This window comes from Triticum urartu, chromosome 4, assembly GCF_003073215.2.
Source record: "Triticum urartu cultivar G1812 chromosome 4, Tu2.1, whole genome shotgun sequence".
Lineage (NCBI taxonomy): Eukaryota > Viridiplantae > Streptophyta > Magnoliopsida > Poales > Poaceae > Triticum > Triticum urartu.
The window spans coordinates 507,145,850-507,172,055 of record NC_053025.1 but is presented as its reverse complement, the minus strand read 5'-3'; the positions used below and the strand labels follow the sequence as shown (position 1 = coordinate 507,172,055).

General features: G+C 46.5%; 1 protein-coding gene across 1 annotated transcript; it reads left to right on the top strand.

Annotated features, from left to right (window-relative positions):
* Positions 1 to 7,129: 7,129 nt before the first annotated feature.
* LOC125554011 (small heat shock protein, chloroplastic-like) lies at positions 7,130 to 8,271 on the top strand. The gene is made up of 2 exons (XM_048717640.1): positions 7,130 to 7,521; positions 7,611 to 8,271. Exons 1-2 carry the CDS (start codon positions 7,260 to 7,262, stop codon positions 8,066 to 8,068), a joined length of 720 nt encoding a protein of 239 aa, XP_048573597.1. The 5' UTR covers positions 7,130 to 7,259; the 3' UTR covers positions 8,069 to 8,271.
* The last annotated feature ends 17,935 nt before the right edge of the window (positions 8,272 to 26,206 follow it).

Genomic DNA, 26,206 nt, shown 5'->3' with positions numbered 1-26,206 from the left:
GAACCCCGTGGGGAGTCAATGGGCCTTATTCGGCCTTAGTGGAAGAGAGGAAGAGGCGGCCAGGTGGAGGGCGGGCCCCCCAAGCCCAATCCGAATTTGGGTGGGGCCGGCCCCCCTTTGCTTCTCTCCCCTCCCTCTTCCTTCTTCTCCTACTCCAACTAGGAAGGGGGGAAACCTACTCCTACTGGGAGTAGGACTCCCCCTTGGGCGCGCCCTATGAGGGCTGGCCCTCTCCTCCTCCCCCCTTTATATACTGGGGAGGGGGCACCCCATAGACACACAAGTTGATTGTTTAGCTATGTGCGGTGCCCCCCTCCACAGAATTCCACCTCGGTCATATCGTTGTAGTGCTTAGGCGAGCCATGCGTCGGTAACTTCATCATCACCGTCATCATGCCGTCGTGCTGACGAAACTCTCCCTCGGCCTCAACTGGATCAAGAGTACGAGGGACGTCACCGAGTTGAATGTGTGCAGATCGCGGAGGTGCCGTGCGTTCGGTACTTGATCGGTTGGATCGCGAAGACGTTGGACTACATCAACCGCGTTTCATAACGCTTCCTCTTTCGGTCTACGAGGGTACATAGACATACTCTCCCCCTCTCGTTGCTATGCATCTCCTAGATAGATCTTGCGTGATCGTAGGAAATTTTTTGTAATACCGCGCTCCCCAACATGCCCATGGTATTTTAGTGCGCAGTTATCTACGCGCAATATGTATGCCGTGATTAGATGGGGGTTTTGATGGAGGCAAAATTGCTAGTCCAGCTTTGGATGAACCGAACTGTCGTTCTGCAGGGTAGACCGGACTCGTTTGATAGTGTCCGGGGGCGTGATTGCCGATGAAGTATTCGGCTTGATAAGGCCACCCTATACCTTAGCTACGAGAGCCGCTGTATGCTCCTCAGCACGGAAGGAGCACTCCATATTTCCATTGACCGTTATAACGCCGTGTGGTCCGGGCATCTTGAGCTTTAGATAAGCATAGTGCGGGACTACATTGAAATGGGCGAAAGCGGTTCGTCCGAGCAGTGCACGATAACCACTGCGGAAGGGGACGATGTCGAAGATCAAATCTTCGCTTTGGAAATTATCCGGTGAGCTGAAGACTACTTCCAGCGTTATTGACCCTGTGCAGCAGGCCTCTACGCCGGGTATTACTCCTTTAAAGGTGGTTTTATTAGGCTTGATCCTTGACGGATCAATACCCATTTTACGGACAGTGTCCTGATAAAGCAGGTTAATACTGCTGCCGCCGTCCATGAGGACTCTCGTGAGATGGAATCCACCGATGATTGGGTTGAGGACCAATGCTGCCGAACCTCCATGACGGATACTGGTCGGATGGTCCCTGTGATCAAAAGTGATCGGACAGGCCGACCATGGGTTTAATTTTGGGGCGACTGGCTCTATGGCGTAGACGTCCCTTAGTGCGCGCTTGCGCTCTCGCTTAGGGATATGAGTGACGTAGATCATATTCACGGTTTTTACCTTGAGGGGAATTTCTTTTGCCCCCCTGTGTTCGTTGGGCAAGGCTCATTGTCATCCTCGCTAGGCGACCCTTTCCCCTTATGTTCGATGTTAGCTTACCATGTTTAAAAACCCAACAATTTCGCTTGGTATGATTGGCAGGCTTGTCAGGGGTGCCATGGATCTGGTAAGGCCGATCGAGTATTCTGTCCAAACTGGATGGACCATCTTTCTTTCCTTTGAATGGCTTCTTCCGCTGAACGGGTTTAGAGCCACTGAATCTGGCTTTGACCGCCATGTCTTCGGTATCTTCATTGTTGCTTCGACGCTTGTGTTTGTTACATCATGGCCTACCGTTGCCATCTCTGGCTTTGGAGGTGCCGGGGTCGCTAGTGTTGTTGCTTCTACGAGCTAGCCATCTGTCTTCTCCCTCGCAAAAGCGGGTCATGAGTGCGGTAAGAGCTGCCATGGACTTTGGTTTTTTCTTGGCCGAGGTGTCGGGCAAGCCATTCGTCACGGACGCTGTGTTTAAAGGCTGCGAGGGCTTCGGCATCCAAACAATCGGCAATTTGGTTCTTTTTAATTAAGAACCTAGTTCAAAGTTTTTGGGCTGACTTTCCGTGTTGCTGGACTATATGACTAAGGTCATCGGCGTCCGGAGGCCGAACATATGTACCTTGGAAGTTGTCTCTAAAGGCATCCTCCAAATCTTCCCAGCTACCAATGGAGTTCTCTGGGAGGCTGTTTAACCAGTCCCGCGCTGGTCCTTTCAGTTTTAAGGGGAGATATTTGATGACGCAGAGATCGTCACCGCGAGCCATATGGATATGGAGAAGGAAATCTTCAATCCATATCGCGGGATCTGTCGTGCCGTCGTATGATTCGATGTTTATGAGTTTAAACCCTTTCGGGAACTGGTGCTGCATTACTTCATCGGTAAAGCATAAGGGGTGTGCGGCGCCTCTGTATCGGGCAACGTCACGACGGAGTTCAGATGACATTTGTATGCGGTTTTCGGCCTGGGTTAGGTTATGCCTATCACGCCAGGCCTGATGGTCGTCTTCTCGCGTTGGGGCATGCCCCCTCGATCCATAGATTGATCTTGCTTGGCCTGCTCTATTGTCCAGGTCCTATCGTAGGTCGTAGGTGTATCCTGGAGTCGTTGTCTCTCTGCCTCTCCAGCGAGGTGGTGTGGGTTGGTGTTCGGCGTAGGTGGCCGATTTATCTCGCCCACATGGTGGCTGGTCTGGTTCATCAGCGTGGTCATGTCTTGGCGGTATTGGCTCGAGGGCCTCATCGTCAAATTGTGGTAGTAGCCGATGCTTCGGATAACTCTTTATTGGGCATTGAAGGCCATATTCTTCGACAGCTAGGACATGGGTCCATCTGTCGTTGAGTCTATCTTGTTCGGCTTGGAGCCATTGCTGCTGCTTTTTTAGGCTTCTTGCAGTGGCGATTAGTTGGCGCTTAAAGCGCTCCTGCTCGAGGGGTTCCTATGGCATGATGAGATCTTTGTTGCCGAGGCTGACATCATGCTCGGAGACCGGTAGATAGTTGCTATCTTCCGAATCCTCGTTCCCAACCTGATCGTCGGGGTTAACTTGCCCCTCCTCCATATCATCCTCTTCGGATGCGGGCTCGACAGGGGCTTTGGGATCTTTGGCGTTCTCTGGAGTGTTATTGTCTCCGGTGTCGATATTACTGTCTTTTTCACGACGCGATTTTGAGTGGCGTCGCTGGCGTCCACGCTTCGGTGGTGCCTCAGCAGGTTTGTCCTCCACCGGATCCTTCCTGCCCTCGCCGTCATCCTCTTTGGGTGTATCCACCATATACACGTCGTATATGGAGGTGCCGTCCAACGTCCGGTAAATGGCGGGTCTGGGCTTTGTTCGTCTCTGGCATCATCGTCCATGTGTCGATGTCTTCGGAGGTGTAATCCAGCATGTCGGTTAAATCCTCGATGGTGGCTATGAAGTGGGTGGTGGGTGGGACATAAAATTCCCTGCTCTCGACCCCTAATCCGGGCTGGGCGTAGTTCGGAGGTCATCCCGCTGTAATGTCGAGGGATCGCATTAAGTCCAGAGCCTCGTTTAAGAGCGAGGAGTGGATGGGGAAACGATAGTCCGCGGAGCCAGCCAGGGCAAAAGCCTCCTGGCCATGCTTACTTGGCGTGGACTTTGAGAGTTCGGAGCTAGAGTTCGGGGGCGAGTCCGGCCTTTCAATGATAGGGGGAACCCAATTTGACTCCGGGCTTGTCGAGGACACAATTGCCTCCGGATCTCGATAATGAGCTTCATAGCAGAGAGTCCGGTGGGCTCCAAACTCCCATCTTCAGACCTGACAGTTTACTCCGGATCTAAGGCCAGAGCGGTGGTCGGGGCCATGAACTCTTCGAAGATCAAGTCTCCTCGGATATCAGCGACATAATTCAGATTCCCAAAACTGATCTGATGACCAGGGGCGCAACTGTTGATCTGTTCGAGGTGCCCAATTGAGTTGGCACGCAGAGCGAAGCCGCCGAACACAAAAATTTGACCGGGGAGGAAAATTTCCCCCGAAACAGCATCGTTGTTGATGATCGAACGAGCCATCGAACCTTCTGTCGACGGCACAATGGAACTCCCAATGAAAGCACCAATGTCGGTGTCAAAACCGGCCGATCTCGGGTCGGGGATCCCGAACTGTGCGTCTGAGGATCGAAAGTAATAGGAGACAAGGGGGCACGATGTTTACCCATGTTCGGGCCCTCTTAATGGAGGTAAAACCCTACGTCCTGCTTGATTGTATTTGATGAGTATAGGTGTTAAAAGAGTTGATCTACCTCGAGATCGTAATGGTTAAACCCTAGATGTCTAGCCTATATGAATTCTGATAACCTCTATGGACTAAACCCTCCAGTTTATATAGACACCGGAGGGGCCTAGGGTTGTACAGAGTCGGTCTACAGAGAAAGGAAACTACACACCCGGACATTAAGCTTGCCATCCACGCAAAGAAAAGTCTCATCCGGATACGAGGGAAGGTCTTCTACCCTGTATCTTCACGGCCCATCAGTCCGGCTCAGAGCACACGGGCCGGACTCTCGAGGACCCCTTAGTCCAGGACCCCCTCACTGACGATCGGGCCGGGTCGGGCTCGGGCCTAGGTTTTTTGCATCGGGCTTTGGTAGGCCTAGTCCGGAGCCCGACCTGGCCCGACAAATGGCCAGGTATAGTTGTCATCCACCTCATTAGGGTTCGGGAAGCGGCTCCCCTGACGTATGGCGCCTGTCGTTGTGGCACTGCCATGTGGGCCTGCTTTCCTAGTGGGCCCACCTGCCAGTGGCCGAATGGCACGCTGCCGAACGGCAGAGGATCCTCGCCCCTCATTGGGTACTACTACTAACCATCATCTTGACACCACTTTGCCCAACTAAAACATCACATTACTTCTCCTTAACTCGTTTCACCTTTAGTTTAGTATTTATTTTGTTTAATGTTTCGTTTAGTGCTTAGCTAAAATTTCTTTCCATCTTTTCCCTAGCAACTAGTCATTCCAAACTCCATTTTGATTTTGGGTACGAGAGTACTTTGTGTCCTTGAGGAGCTTCGGGGCATGTTGATTTCTGACTGTACCTATACGTTCTTCGGGACTATAATCTGTACGTTAAGATTTTCTAGTTACCCTTTTTCGTTTTCGTCTTTTTGGTTTCTGGATTTTCTTATTTTTTCGTCATAATAAAGTTCGTCAAAATCTATTAACATGGAATCTAGTTTCAAAGATCTCCATAGAAGAAACAACGTTGAAATCGGTCCGGTTTTTTGACCCACGACTCAAGAAATAAAATATTTTAAATAAACAGATCTGAAAAGAGGAAACTCTCAAGTTGTGACAAGTGACGCACATGCATTACGTTACTTGTTAGCACCCGAGAAGGTGAGAAATGACCTTTGCAAGAGGTAACCCTTAAGTAGTGATTTCGTTTATCTAAAGAAAATATTACCATTGCTTGATGTAGAGTTTAAGAGCAACTCCAACAGTTCTCTATTTCGCAAAAAAAAAAAACTCCAACAGCTCTCTAAAACACTTCCCATGAAAGTGGTTTTATATAATATCCGTAAATTTTAGGAGAAGCTTTCCGAGAGTTGTTTTTGTCAATTTCCATAAACTTCTTTTCCTAAATCTCTTTCTACTTAATTTTTTTTATGAAACAAAACAAGATAATGGCATAGGGTCCAGCAATCAGTGACAGGCGTGACGACCTCAGGTGAGGACAACACAAGGCAGTGCGATGGCCGCTGGCTAGAGACGGCGTGGAGATGCGGGCGGCATGGTGGCAGCACGGGCAGCGGTGGTGCCACGGCGTGTCGGCGTGGTGGGCAGTGGCGTGCAGCTGCATTCCGATGAGTTGGCGGGGGCGGGGGCAACGCGCCAGTAGGGCGGCGGCTTCTCTGCAAGGCGGTGACAAGCGGCGGGGCGGCCGCGTTTCAGTGTGAGGGCGGGGGTACGACAAAAAGTTTTAGACAATGTCTTGCTCACCAAAAGTTTACTAGAAGGAAATCTCCCCATAAACATAGGGAAGTTGGGGCCAAATTTTTATGTTTCAAAAAAAAGTTGGGACCAAATTTAAAGAATTCTCTAAGTTTATTTCATGTTTTACAGATATTTGTTAGAGTTTCTCTAAGGCTGTCATAATGGAAGTAATATAAGTAGTAACATACATGTCACATAAGCAAAAGAAATGATGTGTCATGTAATTAAAGAAGAGAGAGACAAATAGAGTACTCCCTCCGTCACGGTTTAGAAGGCACGTTTGAAAATTCTCTGGGACCTAGGTGGTTATCTATTGGTTGTGAAATAGACTAAAAATAGCATTCACGCTACGCGTGCATATAGAAATTGTATATCGAAGTACTAATTAGCTATTAGAAATAAATATAATGCGCCCCAAACCTTGTTTATTATGAAAACACTCGCAAATTTAACTGTGCCTTCTAAACTGTGACGGAGGGAGTAACATAATATGTTATCATCACATAGCGCTTTTTAATGTTAGTTGTGTCTACAAAGCAATAAATGAAGAGATGTATGTTACTACACTTATGACAATTTCCACTATGACTAGCGTAAGACTGGTTGTAATGGGGAGTATCATATACTAGTATCATGCATATGATACTAGCCTATGATACTACATCCCTAATGCATAGTATTATATATTGGTATCATAGAGGACTATATTTATTGTCATGCATGACACAAAGTGGCACATCATTTAATATGATACGGTATCACGATATGATACTCAAGCCTTTCTTTTTTCATTTAATTATATGCCACCTTATTAAAATTTCTTTATTTAATTATATGATACTTTCATTACGAACAGCCTAAGACCGGAATAATATCGATGTGCCTCGGCTTCCCGACCAGTTTCGCGAAGGGTTGGGCCTCTTGACCTCGAAGTGCCGCGAAGTGTACGAGAATGTTCGAGCGAGCGCGACAGGCCTGAAGAACACCCGCGGCGTCCTCTCGAAGCGCGCGCTCTCTCCCCTACCGCGGTGCTCTGCGACCAGATACGGCGAGCATCGTGCGTTGTCCCGAAGCTTCAACGCCTCTCCCTATCCTTCCACCTTCTCAATGGCATGAACTCCCCTCCACTCTATAAAAGGGCGCCACACACTCGCCATCTCCCACCAGACAATCACTGCAATCCGTCGTATAGCACATCGGCTTCAGAGTTCCAACGATCTCCTAGAGACCCTCTCTCGTTTCAATTCTCGATCGGCTTCCCGTAGCTCTATCCGGTGCAATGGCTGCCGCGAACGCCCCCTTCGCTATAGTCAGCCGCCTTTCCCCGGCCGCGCGCCTGCCGATCCGTGCCTGGAGGGCCGCGAGGCCAGCGCCGCTCTCGACCGGCGGGAGAACCCGCCCCCTCTCCGTGGCCTCTGCGGCGCAGGAGAACAGGGACAACTCCGTCGACGTCCATGTCAGCAGGCAGGACGGCGGCAACCAGCAGGGCAATGCAGTCCAGCGTCGCCCGCGCCACGCTGGCTTCGACATCTCCCCGTTCGGTAAGTCCTCTGTTCCGATGTTCTTCAACGAGAGAGAATTTTGTGGCAAAGCAGAGGCTGACGTACGTGGTTTACGCCAACATATGCAGGGCTGGTGGACCCGATGTCGCCGATGAGGACGATGCGGCAGATGCTGGACACGATGGACCGGCTGTTCGACGACGCCGTGGGGTTCCCCACGGCGCGGCGCTCGCCAGCGGCGGCGAGCGAGACGCCGCGGATGCCGTGGGACATCATGGAGGACGAGAAGGAGGTGAAGATGCGGTTCGACATGCCCGGGCTGTCGCGGGAGGAGGTGAAGGTGATGGTGGAGGGCGACGCGCTCGTCATCCGCGGCGAGCACAAGAAGGAGGCCGGCGAAGGGCAGGGCGAAGGCGGCGACGGGTGGTGGAAGGAGCGCAGCGTGAGCTCCTACGACATGCGACTGGCTCTGCCGGACGAGTGCGACAAGAGCCAGGTGCGCGCCGAGCTCAAGAACGGCGTGCTGCTCGTGTCCGTGCCCAAGAGGGAGACCGAACGCAAGGTCATCGACGTGCAGGTCCAGTGATGAGTTCGTGTGAGACTGTACCCTGCATCTGAGGCTTTAAGATTTCAGCTGTCCGAGGTGTGCTCTTTGTAGAGTGTGCCGTTTTTCTCCAATCCTGTTTTTCTCCAATCCTCCTTGCGCGCTCGTTGTGCGAAATTTGTAGTGCTCTATGTCTCTCCTCTCTCTCTAATAATAAAATAATAAAGGACAGATTGAGGCCAGCACTTTTTTTAGTCCCAACTTATAAATCCCAAGTTACTAAGAAGTTCCTACATGTTTGGTTCCTGTGACTTATAAGTTTTTATAAAACCATATTATAACTATAAGTCCCTATAACTCTTTTTTTAGAGTCTTATTTCATAAGTCTCAAATGTTCATTTTAAGTCCCTAGACCAATAAGTTTTTGGAAACAAACATCCTCTGAGCGTTCGTTGTGCAAAATATGTAGTGCACTTCTCTAAATATAGAAGTGCGCATCTTTTTGACCAAAGAGTGTTTTATGGATCTATAATGTCGCTTCGATCAATCCAAGCACATGAGTATAAATTTGTATTTTGCATGACACAAAATAACAAAATATTGTATTTCATCGAGTGACAAAGTGCGCTGCAGTAGGAACTGAACTCAGGACAACATGTTGGTCACCGTGCTCCTACCACTCCAACACTCCCTCCGTTCCTAAAAATATTTGTTTTTTTAAGATTTCAAATGGACTATCACATACGGATATATAGACATATTTTGAAATGTAAATTGACTTATTTTGCTTCGTATGTAGTCACTTGTTGATATCTTTAGAAAGACACATATTTAGAAATGAAGGGAGTAGATAACTATTGATTATTAAAAAGAGGGGAATATATAAGAACATAGTAAACCGGCGAGATTAGACAATCTTAAAAAAAATGTTTGAAACATTTTCTTACAAATCGTAAACAATTTGAAATGTCAAATATTTTTGAAAACACAAACAATTTTAAAATTTCAAACAGTCTTTTCAAATGTGAATAAACTTTGTAGTTCCAAACTTTTTTGACAAATAAAAACAAACTTTTGTATTTCAAACAATATCTTCATGAATTATTTTAAAAGCGTGAACAATTTATGAAAATCCCCAAATAGTTTTTAAAGTGTGGATTCTTTTGAAAAATTCCAATCATTTTTCGAAAAATGCAAATACAATGAGTTTAATTTTATTTTAATAATAAATTTTCAATTGAAAATTTTGTTTGCACCACTTAAAAATGTTGCCATTTGAAAAATGTTCATGCATTTCCAAATAATGTTTGTGATGTTCAAAAATGTATTACAGAATAAAAAAAGTTTCATAACATTCAAAGAAATGTTCGTGGCAATGTTTTAAAGAAACTTCACGCATTTTAAGAAATCACCACATTTTCTATTAGCTTGTGAAGGATTGTTCTTGTTTTTTGTTGGAAAGAATGTTGGACATGCAATTACCCCCCCCCCCCCCCCCCCCCCCCCCCCCCCCCCCCCCCCCCCCCCCCCCCCCCCCCCCGCGTGCCAATTAACCCAACCACGGCTAGTTGCAGCATTGAAGGCGTGCAATGTAGTCAGAGGATAAGACTAGGAGTTGCGAATTGAGGGTGGGATGAAACAAACTATGGGCTCGTTGCGAGTCAAAAGTGGACTTGCAACTTGGATGAAAAAAATGTACATGCCTAGTCGCGAGTCGAGGGTGTGGCTGCAACTAGGAGAACTACAAGCTGAGTTGTGACTTGAGAATGGACTTAAAACTGGGACAACTACAAACTACGAGCGTAGTTGCGAGTCAAGGGTCGACTTGCAACTAGGATAAAACATACTACGGTCCTAGTTGCGAGTGAAAGATGGATTGGCAACTCGGATGGAAGTCCAATCACGGGCCCAATTGCGAGTCAAGGGTGGTCTTGCAACTGGGATAAAACAAACTACAGGCCTAGTTGCGATTCGGGGGAGGACTTGTAACTAGGATAACAAAACCTACGAGCTCAGTTGCGACTTAAGGGTGGACTTGCAACTGAGATGAAAAAAACACATGCCGAGTTGCGAGTCAAGAGTGAACTTGCAACTAGGATAACAACAAAAATATGAGTCCGGTTGCAAGTCGATGATGGACTTGCAACTAGGATAACAACAAAACTATGATCCCAGTTGTGAGTCGAGCATGTACTTGAAATTAAGATAACTACTAAACAACGAGCCCAATTACGATTCAAGGGTCGACTTGCAATTGGAATGAAACAAACTGCTGCCCCAGTTGCGAGTCAATGGTGGACTTGCAACTGGCATGAAAAACAAAAACATGCCTAGTTACAAGTAGAGGGTGGGCATGCAAATGGGAGAAATACGAACCCAGTTGCGTATGAAAGATGGACGCGCAACTAGGACAACTACGAAACTACAAGCCCGATTGCAAGTCAATGGTCGACTTGCAACTGGAATGAAATACAAAACACATGCCCAATTACGAGTCAAACTGGGCTTGTAGGGCGGACTTGCATGTCAGGGGTGGACTTGCAACTAAAACAAAAGTGGTCAGGCCCCCAGTTGCGTGTCGAGGGTGGACTTGCAATTGGGACAAAAAATGGGCCATGCCAAGTTGCGTACGAACGAAACATTCGCAAAGTAGGACAAGAAAAGAGGCACGCTTCTTACATATTAGGGTTATACTTGCATAAAAAAGGATCGCCACCTGTCATTGTAGTGTTTAGAAGTAGATCCATTCTCGTGTCACCTCTGCTCCAAAGACAAAGAGGAGAGAGAGAGAGATGAACATAACTGATGAGTCAACGCTCATGTAACACCCATGATGCAGCTATATCTCCCACGTGTCGGAGCATGACTTAGATGCACAACCGCATAGTAGGCATGTCGCAAGAGGGGTAATCTTTACACATCCCATGTACTGAATAAGAAAGGGATAAAGAGTTGGCTTACAATCGCCACTTCAAACAATACATGAATATCATACATCATCTAGAATACAATCAAGGTCCGACTACGGAACCAAAATAAAGAAGGACCACCCCTATTGCTAGGTCCCCGATCGCCCCAACTAGGCTCCACTACTGATCAACTAGAAACGAAACAACACAACGAACACGATCTTCATCGAGCTCCCACTTGAGCTGGGTTGCGTCACCTGCACTGGTATCATCGGCACCTGCAACTGGTTTTGGAAGTAATCTGTGAGTCACGAGGACTCAGCAATCTCACACCCGCGAGATCAAGACTATTTAAGCTTATGGGCAGGAAAAGGTGGTGAGGTGGAGCCGCAGCAAGCACTAGCATATAGGATGGCTAACATACGCAAATAAGAGCGAGAAGAGAAGCAATGCAACGGTCATGAAACTAGAAATGATCAAGAAGTGATCCTGAAACTACTTACGTTCAAGCATAACACAAGAACCGTGTTCACTTCCTGGACTCCGCCGGAAAGAGACCATCACGGTTACACACGCGGTTGATGCATTTTAATTAAGTCAAGTGTCAAGTTCTCTACAACCGGATATTAACAAACTCCCATCTACCCATAACCGCAGGCACGGCTTTCAAAAGTTCAAACCCTGCAGGGGTGTCCCAACTTAGCCCATCACAAGCTCTCACGATCAACGAAGGATATACCTTCTCCCGAGAAGACCCGGTCAGTCTCGGAATCCCGGTTACAAGACATTTCGACAATGGTAAAATAAGACCAGCAAGACCGCCCGATGCATCGACATCCTGATAGGAGCTGCACATATCTCGTTCTCAGGGCAACACCGGATGAACACTATGTACAACTAAAACCAACCCTCAAGTTTTCCCGAGGTGGCGCTGCAAGTGGCTCTATTTCGGACCAACACTTAGAGAAGCACTAGCCCGGGGGGTTAAATAAAGATGACCCTCGGGAGCGCGACTCCCAAGGGAAAAGTAGGTGGTGGTGAGGCAAATGGTAAAACCAAGGTTGGGCATTGCTGGAGGAGTTTTATTCAAAGCGAACTGTCAAGGGGTCCCCATAACATCCAACAATGTAAGGAACGCCAAATCAAGGAACATAACGCCGGTATGACGGAAACTAGGGCGGCAAAAGTGGAACAAAACACCAGGCATAAGGCCGAGCCTTCCACCCTTTACCAAGTATATAGATGCATTAATTAAATAAGAGATATTGTGATATCCCAACAATAACCATGTTCCAACATGGAACAAACTTCAGCTTCACCTGCAACTAGCAACACTATAAGAGGGGCTGAGCAAAGCAATAACATAGCCAAACAACGGTTTGCTAGGAAAGGTGGGTTAGAGTCTTGACATGGCAATGTGGGAGGTATGATAAAGCAAGTGGTAGGTATCGCGGCATAGCAAAAAGAGCGAGCAACTAGCAAGCAAAGATAGAAGTGATTTCGAGGGTATGGTCATCTTGCCTGAGATCCCGCATGGAAGAAGAACGGGTCCATGAAGAAGACAAACGGACGTAGCCGAACAGATCCTCACAAACGCGACGTTATCGGAACTAACCCGAAGAAGCAACACCGGAAAGAAGTAAACAACATAGTAAACAACCATCGCATAAACATGGCATGATGCACAACCAAGTATGATGCATGTCCGGTTTAATGAAGCATGGCATGGCAAAGTGCACAAGCAATCCTACAAATTAAGTGGAGCTCGATATGCAACTAGTTGCATATTGACGGAACACCACATTCAAGTTATTTAGTTTATCTCATTTATGTACTCAACAATATTAAATGTTTTTTAGCATGGCAAGGGGTGAAGCAAAGTAAAACTACCTATCTAGGCAAGGTTAAATGAGGCCGAAACAACAAACAAGTCCGGAAACTCCTCATGTGCATATTTTAAGTTTTGGCACTGTTCTGCCCTAAACCATATTTTAGAGTTGTTAAACATGCAAAGTCAAGCCACCATGTTAAACTAGGCATTTTTCTACCCCAAATACATATAAAGTTTATTAAGTTTGGAGCTACGGTTATTTAGTTATGAAATAAACCATTTTAGCATGGCAAATGAGTAAATCTGCACAAACAGCAATTTAAACATTTTAAACATGGGTGAAAGTGACATATTATGAAACTAGACACAATTTTAAGCATTTTTCATATATAAAACATTTTAATATGATGCTCCGTTAATGAGTTATTATATGCATGAAGACTAGGGTGTTTTCTGCAAAACATGTAAAACTCTAGATAAAAGACAAATTCACAGCGCGGGAAAAAAAATACATGGGCCAGAACTGGGATCTGGCCCAGGTCGCTCACCCTAGCTGGGCCTTGGCAAAGAAACTGGGCCGGTGGGTGGCCCACTGGGCGCACGACAGGAGCAGCATGAGCGATGTCCCTCCCGCTCAACAGAGACAGAGCAAAAGCTCGTCGGCGGTTCACGCGAACGAAGGCAAGGATGGCGCCATGCGGATTCCGACGGGGTCCGCGGGGACGCGGGGACAGGATGGAGCCTGGGAGTTGCCTGAGGCCAGATCCGGCTAGGAGAGGCACGGATCAGATCCCCAAGCTGCAGGACATGCCACAAGGCCACGACGGGGCGACCTCCTGCAGCAAAAGGCGGCAGCAGCGATGCAGGGAAATGGCAAAGGCGAACTTGGCGCGCGAGGCGACCTGCGGTGCTCCTGTGTCACGCTCGCCGGCGCGGCGGAGGAGGCCAGGACGGAGAGGTTGCCGAGAGGGATCGAATCCGGTGGCCTGCACCTTGACCCAAAGAAGAGGACAACCATGGCGTGGGATCTGCAGAAGAAACAGCGGCTGTTTTCACAGAACTTGAGGGGGGAAGAGAAGAAGGGAACGAGGGGAGAAGGAGGAGGAGGGGGATAGTGCTCATCTGCTGGTTCGGCAGCGCGGTCGTTGGAGTAGAGGCAGCAGCAAGAGGAGTTGATGCTTGTTGGAGGGGCTCGGGCCATGGAGGAGCTCGGGGTCACAGATGAACCGGTTGGGCTCGAGAGCAGCAGATCGAGCAGGAAGAGCTCAGAGTAGAAGAGGGTGGAGGAAGGAGCTCCGGTGCCTCTGTTTGCTACTGGTGGTGGTAGGTAGGCAAGGCGATGGTGGCTGCAGGCGAAGGACGACGAGGTGGCGGCTCGGGCAGAGGAGGCTGGCAGCTGGCGATGCGGAGGCATTCGTCTGCTGGTGGAGCTGGTTGGTGGAGATGGACCTCAGAGGGGATTGGCTCACTGGTGAAATCGAGGAAGGAAAGAAGGCGCAGGTTGGTGGATTGGCTACGGGATCGGGAGGGGATCCCGAGGTGGGAGACGACAAGGTGGAGTGTGGCGGCGGCGAGGAGGATCCCTAGAAGTTAGGGATTTGGTCTGATTTATATAACAAGTGGTTTTTGGATAGGGGCGTTTGGTCCCTCCGATCTTAATCGGATGGCACCGGACAAATAGGCTAGGGAGACCAAAAAGCAAAACGGAGATGTTTTGTAGATGTTTGGGGATGATCTGAATGCAACGGTGACAACTGTCCAGGTAGGGTTCGCGAGAGTTTCGGACACGCACGAGGGGGTCGATGCACAGAGCAGAGAGGGTTTTCGGACCGTGCGATCGCATCGGACGGCTGCGGACGCGAAGAGGGGTAGGTGGATGGACTAGGTGGGCTATGGAGAGGCTAAGAGGAGAGAAGAGAGAGAGGGCCTGGCAGCAGTTTTCAGAGACCGAAAACGTCCGACGTTAGACCGGTAGTGGTGCCGCTATAGTTATACGTTGGGGCGTCAAATGGACTCCGAACGCGATGAAACTTGGCATGCGGCCTACTGACAACAAAACAACACCGCACGCCAACTTTCATCCCATTCCGAGAACATTTTCCAGCCACTTATAAAATACTATTTCGGACATGCCGCGGGCGCGTGCAAGTGTGGTTGGACTCAGAACGGACAACGGAGAGAAACAGGGAGACCCGGACGGATGCAAGTTTTGAAAACATGATGATACAATGCACATGATGACATGGCAAGATGCAACACGCAAGCGAATGACATGGCAACGATAACGAATAACTAGAAGACACCTGGCGCATCGGACTCGGGGCATCACAACACTCCACCACTACGAGAGGATCTCGTCCTGAGATCTAGGATGGCACCGGAGGGAAAAGGAAGAGGTGAGGTGAAACTAAGTTGCTTCTTGGACAAATGAGTGAAACCACGAACCTTGAGAGGTTGAACAAATTTGAAAGAAAGAATACAACGAAGGTGAACAAAGTCGAAAACACTCCGTTACAAAAGAGGAACAAAGAACATTGCGAAAAAACCTTGAGGTTGAAGGGCAAGATATATATTGAAACCACTCCGGTTAAAACAAGATAGAGAAGGATTAAGAATGATATAATTTGGGCAGCACTCCGATAGAAAAGAACAGGAATTGAATAAGAACTTGATAAGATGAGAAGATACTTGATGAAATCAACAACACACTGCCTCCGGAACTATTGAAAGAATGGCACAAGGGGTAAGAACGATTTCAGACAGCACTCCGGTTGAGAAGGGAGGCAAAACTTGATAAGATGAGAGAACTTGAATGAAGGACACAACACTCCGCTTGAATGGATAAGCAAAAGAAAGAACATGATCTTCACAATACGAGATGATGAGTGAAGAGAGCATCATCACAATGCCTCAGGAAGAAATGAAAGAATGCAAATAAAGGAACGGAGAAGAAAACAACATCTTCTACCTCAAATGAGCTTGAAAAAAACATCTTTAGGAGAAGGGTCGAATGGAGTTGTTGGAAAACCAACAACGAAAAGAGTATGCTTGTTGTGGGCTTATGGAAAACATGTCGAAATCTTGAGGTGAAATTCTGCCACTGCCAAAAGATTGATTAGCTAGGAGGAACGAAGAGATGGAAAAACTTCTTTGACCGCAAGAATAGGAGGAAACTTGGATCATCGATAAACACCATAAATAGCAACATTCCCAATGGAAGGCTTTAGGTGAAATCTATACAAGATAACTCCAAGGAAGAAGGTGATGGGTTTAAATATCCCATTCCTGAACTTGTGAATCATGAAACACACAGAAATTCCCAAAAATGACATAACACCATCTCAAAAAATAAGGTAGAAAGAATTGCACTTCGGAAAGCAAGATGAAGAATACTTGAGCTCCTCAAAAAAGAAACTCGATGAACACTTCGAGAAGAAATTAAATCCTTGATGAACCACCATGTATAGCCTCCATGAAGAACTCCAGTAAAAAAAGGATGATAAAAAAGAAAGAGAAGTTCAAAACACAAGGTGAATCCTTGCAATGATTTAGATGGATCTTCGCGACTATATAACCGAGAAGACTTGGAACTCAGGAAAAGAAAGATGAACAATTGAAAACGAGAATTTGATTAGCCTCCGGAATAAGGAGTTGAATTTACTCGATGAAACAAGAATAAGAATTACATTATGCTTATCCTTCACCAATTTATATTGATGACAAGCAACGGACTTGGCATACTACTTATTCTTCTTGAAAAGATTGAAGAGATTTATAGCGCGAACTTGAGAAGGTCTTCAATGAACCACCGGTATGATTGAAACAACGAATAAATTGATATGATAAGAAGGAAGAAAAATCTTGAACGAACCACCGTATGAATTGAAAATGAAAGTAGCAAAGGCACAAATCACCGGGTAGAATTGGAAAACGAATGAAGATACTTGAGAGAATTTAGATGCAAGTGAACGAAGAGATCCCGAATTGATTAGAGGATATTTGCACGATGCACCGGTAAGATTTAGAGAGAAAGAGCTAAGAATGAATAATTCTGAGATGATGGCCTCCGGAGAATCAAACTGAAAAGACTCATGAATTGCTCCGGAAGGGTGAAAAGGATTCTCGCAATCGAAAACAATTATGAGAGGATGGCAACAAGCTAGAACCACAAATCTTCAAGAGAACGGACCAAGATTGAGAGATAAAAATCTCCTTCGGTCTTCAAATGTTGAGAATGACGATGAGAAACACCACCATGAATTGTTGAGATACTCCGGGATGAATAATAGAAAGGTTGGACCAGCGATAAAAAGCATTTGACAGATCTTGGAGGAATACATATGACTGATGATAATTCATTCTTACGTCAAACTTGTGGAAGAATTTGAGGATAGCTCCGAAAAAATTAGAAGAGTCAGGTAAGATCCTGGAAAAAGACCTGTGGGTTAGGGCCCACTCAAGAGAAACACCGTTGAACGATTTAAACAAGAGAATGCGCTGATTGAATTAAATGGCTTGAAGCTTGAACGAATGCAGAGTGGAAACATGAATCTTCGAGATATCTTCAACACTCCCGAACAAATGAATAGCAAGAGGTGAAAGATTAAGAGGTGCAACGGCATGGGAACGCATTTGAAAGAATGAAAGGAATAAGATCAACACCAAAAACTTGAATTGAATCCACCGGAGAAGAAAAAGAATGAAGAATGATGAACTTGAAGCTTCTGAGCATCTCCACGAGAAATCACCGGTTAAGAACATTGAAGGAAATGAAAGAAGAAAGTTCACATGAGTCAAATGAATACTTGATTAAGATATCGGAGAAAAAAAAAAAAAAGGGGGGGGGGGGGGGGTAAAAGAAAGGCAACTTGGAGACGGATGAAACAATCGCCGTTGACAAAAACTGAGATTGGTCTTGCGAATGGGAAAAATGATAGGATCATCTTGAAGAGAAACACACCGGTTGGAAAGAATTGACATGACAATCTCAATTATCATGAAGGATTGGTATTCACATAGGAGTATGAGAACACCATTTGGGGAAGCTATGGAATCAACACTTGACATTGAAGCAACTCAAATACCACAACTCAAAACAAAACAAAGGATTGGCTTGCAAAATAAGCCGGAACAAACATATGATAGAGATTTCGTCCGAAGTTTTCGTGGTGGGGCCCACACGGGCTCGATCGTACAGCACCATCATGTACAAGGCAGTGCACATGACATACGAAGCGTCCCCGAGTCAGCATAGCCAAGGACTCTTTAAGACACAACGAGACCACTGTAAAACCAACCGTGGGTAGGCGGACCACTAGACGTCGAACCCCAATCTCATATCATGCATCTGTCGGAATGGATTCCTAGGAGCTACTTGAATTCCCTCTTATAAACTCCCAAAACTTTCTGGTTATGCAATCAGGTGTTGGGGATATAGGGGAAGCATAATATCTCACCCAAAACTAGCAAATCCTACATCCAGCTGTATCCATCCTTCAACACATAACCAAAAACCTTCGGAAATCATTTACCTCAACCTTCGAAAAGCATCCGTTATACGAGTTATGGCAATACTCCCGAACTCCCGCCCCAGTACTGGGTGGCGTCGAGGTTATCTCACCAACAACTGCATAAAAGAGATTTTCGATGTCGGTGAAACTCAGGTATTCCAGAACTGCAACGATAAAATTGTGACGACAACACCTCGGAGCTCAACTCCCCGGGACACTGCCACAATCCCTAAATGTCAGGAGGCACCAAGAACAATGTTCTCGTCACAAAACCATCGGAACGATTCCAAGATACCCGCGTGATACTAATTTATTTAGTGAAATTTGAGAAGAGAAGAGTCAAAACTCTACGCCAGGAAGCCTCACCAGAGCGACGAAGGGACTGAGGAGTAAAAAGAATCCTACTCTCCGATATATATAATCCTATAAGACTCAAAACATTTTCTTCTAGACTCAACAACGCCAGCGATTCGATCAAGCAGGGGGCTCCTAAGTCGGGGAAGGCTATGATTACCAACTTGTAACACCCACGATGCAGCTATATCTCCCATGTGTCAGAGCATGACTTAGAGGCATAACCGCATAGTAGGCATGTCACAAGAGGGGTAATCTTTACACATCCCATGTACTGAATAAGAAAGGGATAAAGAGTTGGCTTACAATCTCCACTTCAAACAATACATGAATATCATACATCATCTAGAATACAATCAAGGTCCGACTACGGAACCAAAATAAAGAAAGACCACCCCTATTTCTAGGTCCCCGATCGCCCCAACTGGGCTCCACTACTGATCAACTGGAAATGAAACAACACAACGAACACGATCTTCATTGAGCTCCCACTTGAGATGGGTTGCGTCACCTGCACTGGTATCATCGGCACCTGCAACTGATTTTGGAAGTAATCTGTGAGTCATGAGGACTCAGCAATCTCACACCCGCGAGATCAAGACTATTTAAGCTTATGGGTAGGAAAAGGTTGTGAGGTGGAGCTGCAGCAAGCACTAGCATATAGGATGGCTAACATACGCAAATAAGAGCGAGAAGAGAAGCAATGCAACGGTCGTGAAACTAGAAATGATCAAGAAGTGATCCTGAAACTACTTACGTTCAAGCATAACACAAGAATCGTGTTCACTTCCCGGACTCCGCCGGAAAGAGACCATCACGGCTACACACGCGGTTGATGCATTTTAATTAAGTCAAGTGTCAAGTTCTCTACAACCGGATATTAACAAACTCCCATCTGCCCATAACCGCGGGCACGGCTTTCGAAAGTTCAAACCCTGCAGGGGTGTCCCAACTTAGCCCATCACAAGCTCTCACGGTCAACGAAGGATATACCTTCTCCCGAGAAGACCCGATCAGTGTCGGAATCCCGGTTACAAGACATTTTGACAATGGTAAAACAAGACCAACAAGACCTCCCGATGCGCCGACATCCTGATAGGAGCTGCACATATCTCATTCTCAGGGCAACACCGGATGAACACTACGTACAACTAAAACCAACCCTCAAGTTTCCCCGAGGTGGCGCTTCAAGTGGCTCTGTTTCGGACCAACACTTAGAGAAGCATTGGCCCGGGGGGTTAAATAAAGATGACCCTCGGGAGCGCGACTCCCAAGGGAAAAGTAGGTGGTGGTGAGGCAAATGGTAAAACCAAGGTTGGGCCTTGCTGGAGGAGTTTTATTCAAAGCGAACTGTCAAGGGGTCCCCATAACACCCAACCGTGTAAGGAACGCAAAATCCAGGAACATAACAACGGTATGACAGAAACTAGGGTGGCAAAAGTGGAACAAAACACCAGGCATAAGGCCGAGCCTTCCACCCTTTACCAAGTATATAGATGCATTAATTAAATAAGAGATATTGTGATATCCCAACAATAACCATGTTCCAACATGGAACAAACTTCAGCTTCACCTGCAACTAGCAACGCTATAAGAGGGTTTGAGCAAAGCGGTAACATAGCCAATCAACGGTTTGCTAGGAAAGGTGGGTTAGAGGCTTGACATGGCAATTTGGGAGGCATGATAAAGCAAGTGGTAGGTATCGCGGCATAGCAAAAAGAGCGAGAAACTAGCAAGCAAAGATAGAAGTGATTTCGAGGGTATGGTCATCTTGCGTGAGATCCCGCAAGGAAGAACGGGTCCATGAAGAAGACAAACGGACGTAGCCGAACGGATCCTCACAAATGCGACGTTGTCGGAACTAACTCGAAGAAGCAACACCGGAAAGAAGCAAACAACATAGTAAACAACTATCACATAAACATGGCATGATTCACAACCAAGTATGATGCATGTCCGGTTTAATGAAGCATGGCATGGCAAAGTGCACAAGAAATCCTACAAATTAAGTGGAGCTCGATATGCAACTAGTTGCATATTGACGGAACACCACATTCAAGTTATTTAGTTTGATCTCGTTTATGTACTCAACAATATTAAATGTTGTTTAGCATGGCAAGGGGTAAAGCAAAGTAAAACTACCTATCTAGGCAAGGTTAAATGAGGCCAGAACAACAAACAACAAGTCCGGAAACTCCTCTTGTGCATATTTTAAGTTTTGGCACTGTTCTACCCTAAACCATATTTTAGAGTTGTTAAACATGCAAAGTGAAACCACCATGTTAAACTAGGCATTTTTCTACCCCAAATACATATAAAGTTTATTAAGTTTGGAGCTACAGTTATTTAGTTATGAAATAAACCATTTTAGCATGGCAAATGAGTAAATCTACACAAACAACAATTTAAACATTTTAAACATGGGTGGAAGTAACATATTATGAAACTAGACACAATTTTAAGCATTTTTCATATATAAAACATTTTAATACGATGCTCGGTTAATGAATTATTATATGCATGAAGACTAGGGTGTTTTCTGCAAAATAGGCAAAACTCTAGATAAAAGACAAATTCACAGCGCAGGGAAAAAAATACATGGGCCGGAACTGGGATCCGGCCCAGGTCGCTCACCCTAGCTGGGCCTTGGCAAAGAAACTGGGCCGGTGGGTGGCCCACTAGGCGCACGACAGGAGCAGCACGAGCGATGTCTCTCCCGCTCAACAGAGACAGAGCAAAAGCTTGCCGGCGGTTCAGGTGAACGAAGGCAAGGACGGTGCCATGCGGATTCCGGCGGGGTCTGCGGGGACGCGGGGATGGGATGGAGCCTGGGGAGTCGCCTGAGGCCAGATCCGGCTAGGAGAGCCACAGATCAGATCCCCAAGTTGTAGGACATGCCACAAGGCCACGACGGGGTGACCTCCTGCAGCAGAAGGCGGCAGCAGCGATGCAGGGAAACAGCGAAGGCGAACTTGGCGCGCGAGGCCACCTGCGGTGCTCCCATGTCACGCTCGCTGGTGCGGCGGAGGAGGCCAGGACGGAGAGGTTGCCGAGAGGGATCGAATCCGGCGGCCTGCACCTTGACCCGAAGAAGAGGACAGCCATGGCGTGGGATCTGCAGAAGAAACATCGGCTGTTTCAACAGAACTTGAGGGGGGAAGAGAAGAAGGGAACGAGGGGAGAAGGAGGAGGACGGGGATAGTGCTCATCTGCTGGTTCAGCAGCGCGGTCGTCGGAGTAGAGGCAGCAGCAAGAGGAGTTGATGCTTGTTGGAGGGGCTCGAGCCACGGAGGAGCTCGGGGTCGCAGATGAGCTGATTGCGCTCGAGAGCAGCAGATCGAGCAGGAGGAGCTCGGGGTAGAAGAGGGTGGAGGAAGGAGCTCCGGTGCCTCTGCTTGCTACTGGTGGTGGTAGGTAGGCAAGGCGATGGTGGCTGCAGGCGAAGGATGACGGGGTGGCGGCTCGGGCAGAGGAGGCTGGCAGCTGGCGATGCGGGATGCGGATGTTGGGGAACGTAGTAATTTCAAAAAAATTCCTACGCACACGCGAGATCATGGTGATGCACAGCAACGAGAGGGGAGAGTGTTGTCTACGTACCCTCATAGACCGGAAGCGGAAGCGTTATAACAACGCGGTTGATGTAGTCGTACGTCTTCACGGCCCGACCGATCAAGCACCGAAACTACGGCACCTCCGATTTTTTGCACACGTTAAGCTCGATGATGATCCCCGGACTCCGATCCAGCAAAGTGTTGTGGATGAGTTCTGTCAGCACGACGGCGTGGTGACGATCTTGATGTTCTACCATCGCAGGGCTTCGCCTAAGCACCGCTACAATATTATCGAGGATTATGGTGGAGGGGGGCACCGCACACGGCTAAGAGAACGATCACGAAGATCAACTTGTGTGTCTAGAGGTGCCCCCCTACCCCCGTATATAAAGGAGCAAGGGGGAGAGGCCGGCCGGCCCTTGGGGCGCGCCAAGGAGGGGGGAGTCCTCCTCCTAGTAGGAGTAGGACTCCCCTTTCCTAGTCCAACTAGGAAGAGAGAAGGGGGAAGGAAAGAGAGGGAGAGGGAGAGGGAAAGAGGGGCCGCGCCCCCCTGCCCTCGTCCAATTCGGACTCCCCATGGGAGGGGGCGCGCCACCTCCTGGGCTGCTGCCCTCTCTCTCTCCCCTCAGGCCCACTAAGGCCCAATACTTCCCCGCGGGGTTCCGATAACCCTTCCGGCACTCCGGTTTTCTCCGAAATCACCTGAAACACTTCCGGTGTCCGAATATAGCCGTCCAATATATCGATATTTATGTCTCGACCATTTCATAGTCATAGGAACATGTATAAGTCATGAAGAAAGCAATAGCAACATACTAAACGATCGGGTGCTAAGCTAATGGAATGGGTCATGTCAATCACATCATTCTCCTAATGATGTGATCCCGTTAATCAAATGACAACTCATGTCTATGGTTAGGAAACATAACCATCTTCGATTAACGAGCTAGTCAAGTAGAGGCATACTAGTGACACTTTGTTTGTCTATGTATTCACACAAGTATTACGTTTCCAGTTAATACAATTCTAGCATGAATAATAAACATTTATCATGATATAAGGAAATAAATAATAACTTTATTATTGCCTCTAGGGCATATTTCCTTCAGTCTCCCACTTGCACTAGAGTCAATAATCTAGATTACACAGTAATGATTCTAACACCCATGGAGCCTTGGTGCTGATCATGTTTTGCTCGTGGAAGAGGCTTAGTCAATGGGTCTGCTACATTCAGATCCGTATGTATCTTGCAAATCTCTATGTATCCCACCTGGTCTAGATCCCGGATGGAATTGAAGCGTCTCTTGATGTGCTTGGTTTTCTTGTGAAATCTGGATTCCTTTGCCAAGGCAATTGCACCAGTATTATCACGAAAGATTTTCATTGGACCCGATGCACTAGGTATGACACCTAGATCGGATATGAACTCCTTCATCCAGACTCCTTCGTTTGCTGCTTCCGAAGCAACTATGTACTCCGCTTCACATGTAGATCCCGCCACGACGCTTTGTTTAGAACTGCACCAACTGACAGCTCCACCGTTTAATGTAAATACGTATCCGGTTTGCGATTTAGAATCGTCCGGATCAGTGTCAAAGCTTGCATCAACGTAACCATTTACGATGAGCTCTTTGTCACCTCCATATACGAGAAACATATCCTTATTCCTTTTTAAGTATTTCAGGATGTTCTTGACCGCTGTCCAGTGATCCAGTCCTGGATTACTTTGGTACCTCCCTGCTAGACTTATAGCAAGGCACACATTAGGTCTGGTACACATCATTGCATACATGATAGAGCCTATGGCTGAAGCATAGGGAACATCTTTCATTTTCTCTCTATCTTCTGCAGTGGTCGGGCATTGAGTCTTACTCAACTTCACACCTTGTAACAGAGGCAAAAATCCTTTCTTTGCTTGATCCATTTTGAACTTCTTCAAAACTTTGTCAAGGTATGTGCTTTGTGAAAGTCCAATTAAGCGTCTTGATCTATCTCTATAGATCTTAATGCCCAATATGTAAGCAGCTTCACCGAGGTCTTTCATTGAAAAACTCTTATTCAAGTATCCCTTTATGCTATCCAGAAATTCTATATCATTTTCGATTAGCAATATGTCATCCACATATAATATCAGAAATGCTACAGAGCTCCCACTCACTTTCTTGTAAATACAGGCTTCTCCAAAAGTCTGTACAAAACCAAATGCTTTGATCACACTATCAAAGCGTTTATTCCAACTCCGAGATGCTTGCACCAGTCCATAAATGGATCGCTAGAGCTTGACACTTTGTTAGCTCCTTTTGGATCGACAAAACCTTCCGGCTGTATCATATACAACTCTTCTTCCAGAAATCCATTCAGGAATGCAGTTTTGACATCCATCTGCCAAATTTCATAATCATAAAATGCGGCAATTGCTAACATGATTCGGACAGACTTAAGCATCACTACGAGTGAGAAGGTCTCATCGTAGTCAATTCCTTGAACTTGTCGAAAACCTTTTGCGACAAGTCCAGCTTTGTAGACAGTAACATTACCGTCAGCGTCAGTCTTCTTCTTGAAGACCCATTTATTTTCAATTGCTTGCTTATCATTGCGCAAGTCAACCAAAGTCCACACTTTGTTCTCATACATGGATCCCATCTCAGATTTCATGGCTTCAAGCCATTTTGCGGAATCTGGGTTCACCATTGCTTCTTCATAGTTCGTAGGTTCATCATGATCTAGTAGCATGACTTCCAGAACAGGATTACCGTACCACTCTGGTGCGGATCTTACTCTGGTTGATCTATGAGGTTCAGTAGTAACTTGTTCTGAAGTTTCATGATCATCATCATTAGCTTCCTCACTAATTGGTGTAGGTGTCACAGAAACCGGTTTCTGTGATGTACTACTTTCCAATAAGGGAGCAGGTACAGTTACCTCATCAAGTTCTACTTTCCTCCCACTCACTTCTTTCGAGAGAAACTCCTTCTCTAGAAAGGATCCATTCTTAGCAACAAATGTCTTGCCTTCGGATCTATGATAGAAGGTGTACCCAACAGTCTCCTTCGGGTATCCTATGAAGACACATTTCTCCGATTTGGGTTCGAGCTTATCAGGTTTAAGCTTTTTCACATAAGCATCGCAGCCCCAAACTTTCAGAAACGACAACTTTGGTTTCTTGCCAAACCATAGTTCATAAGGCGTCGTCTCAACGGATTTTGATGGTGCCCTATTTAATGTGAATGCGACCGTCTCTAAAGAATAACCCCAAAACGATAGCGGTAAATATGTAAGAGACATCATAGATCACACCATATCAAGTAAAGTATGATTACGACGTTCGGACACACCATTACGCTGTGGTGTTCCGGGTGGCGTGAGTTGCGAAACTATTCCGCATTGTTTCAAATGTAAACCAAACTCATAACTCAAATATTCTCCTCCACGATCAGGTCGTAGAAACTTTATTTTCTTGCTACGATGATTTTCAACTTCACTCTGAAATTCTTTGAACTTTTCAAATGTTTCAGACTTATGTTTCATTAAGTATATATACCCATATCTGCTTAAATCATCTGTGAAGGTGAGAAAATAACAATATCCGCCACGAGCTTCAACATTCATTGGACCACATACATCTGTATGTATGATTTCCAACAAAGTTGTTGCTCTCTCCATAGTACCGGAGAACGGCGTTTTAGTCATCTTTCCCATGAGGCACGGTTCGCAAGTACCAAGTGATTCATAATCAAGTGGTTCCAAAAGTCCATCAGTATGGAGTTTCTTCATGCGCTTTACACCGATATGACCTAAACAGCAGTGCCACAAATAAGTTGCACTATCATTATCAACTCTGCATATTTTGGCTTCAACATTATGAATATGTGTATCACTACTATCGAGATTCATCAAAAATAGACCACTCTTCAAGGGTGCATGACCATAAAAGATATTACTCATATAAATAGAACAACCATTATTCTTTGATTTAAATGAATAACCGTCTCACATCAAACAAGATCCAGATATAATGTTCATGC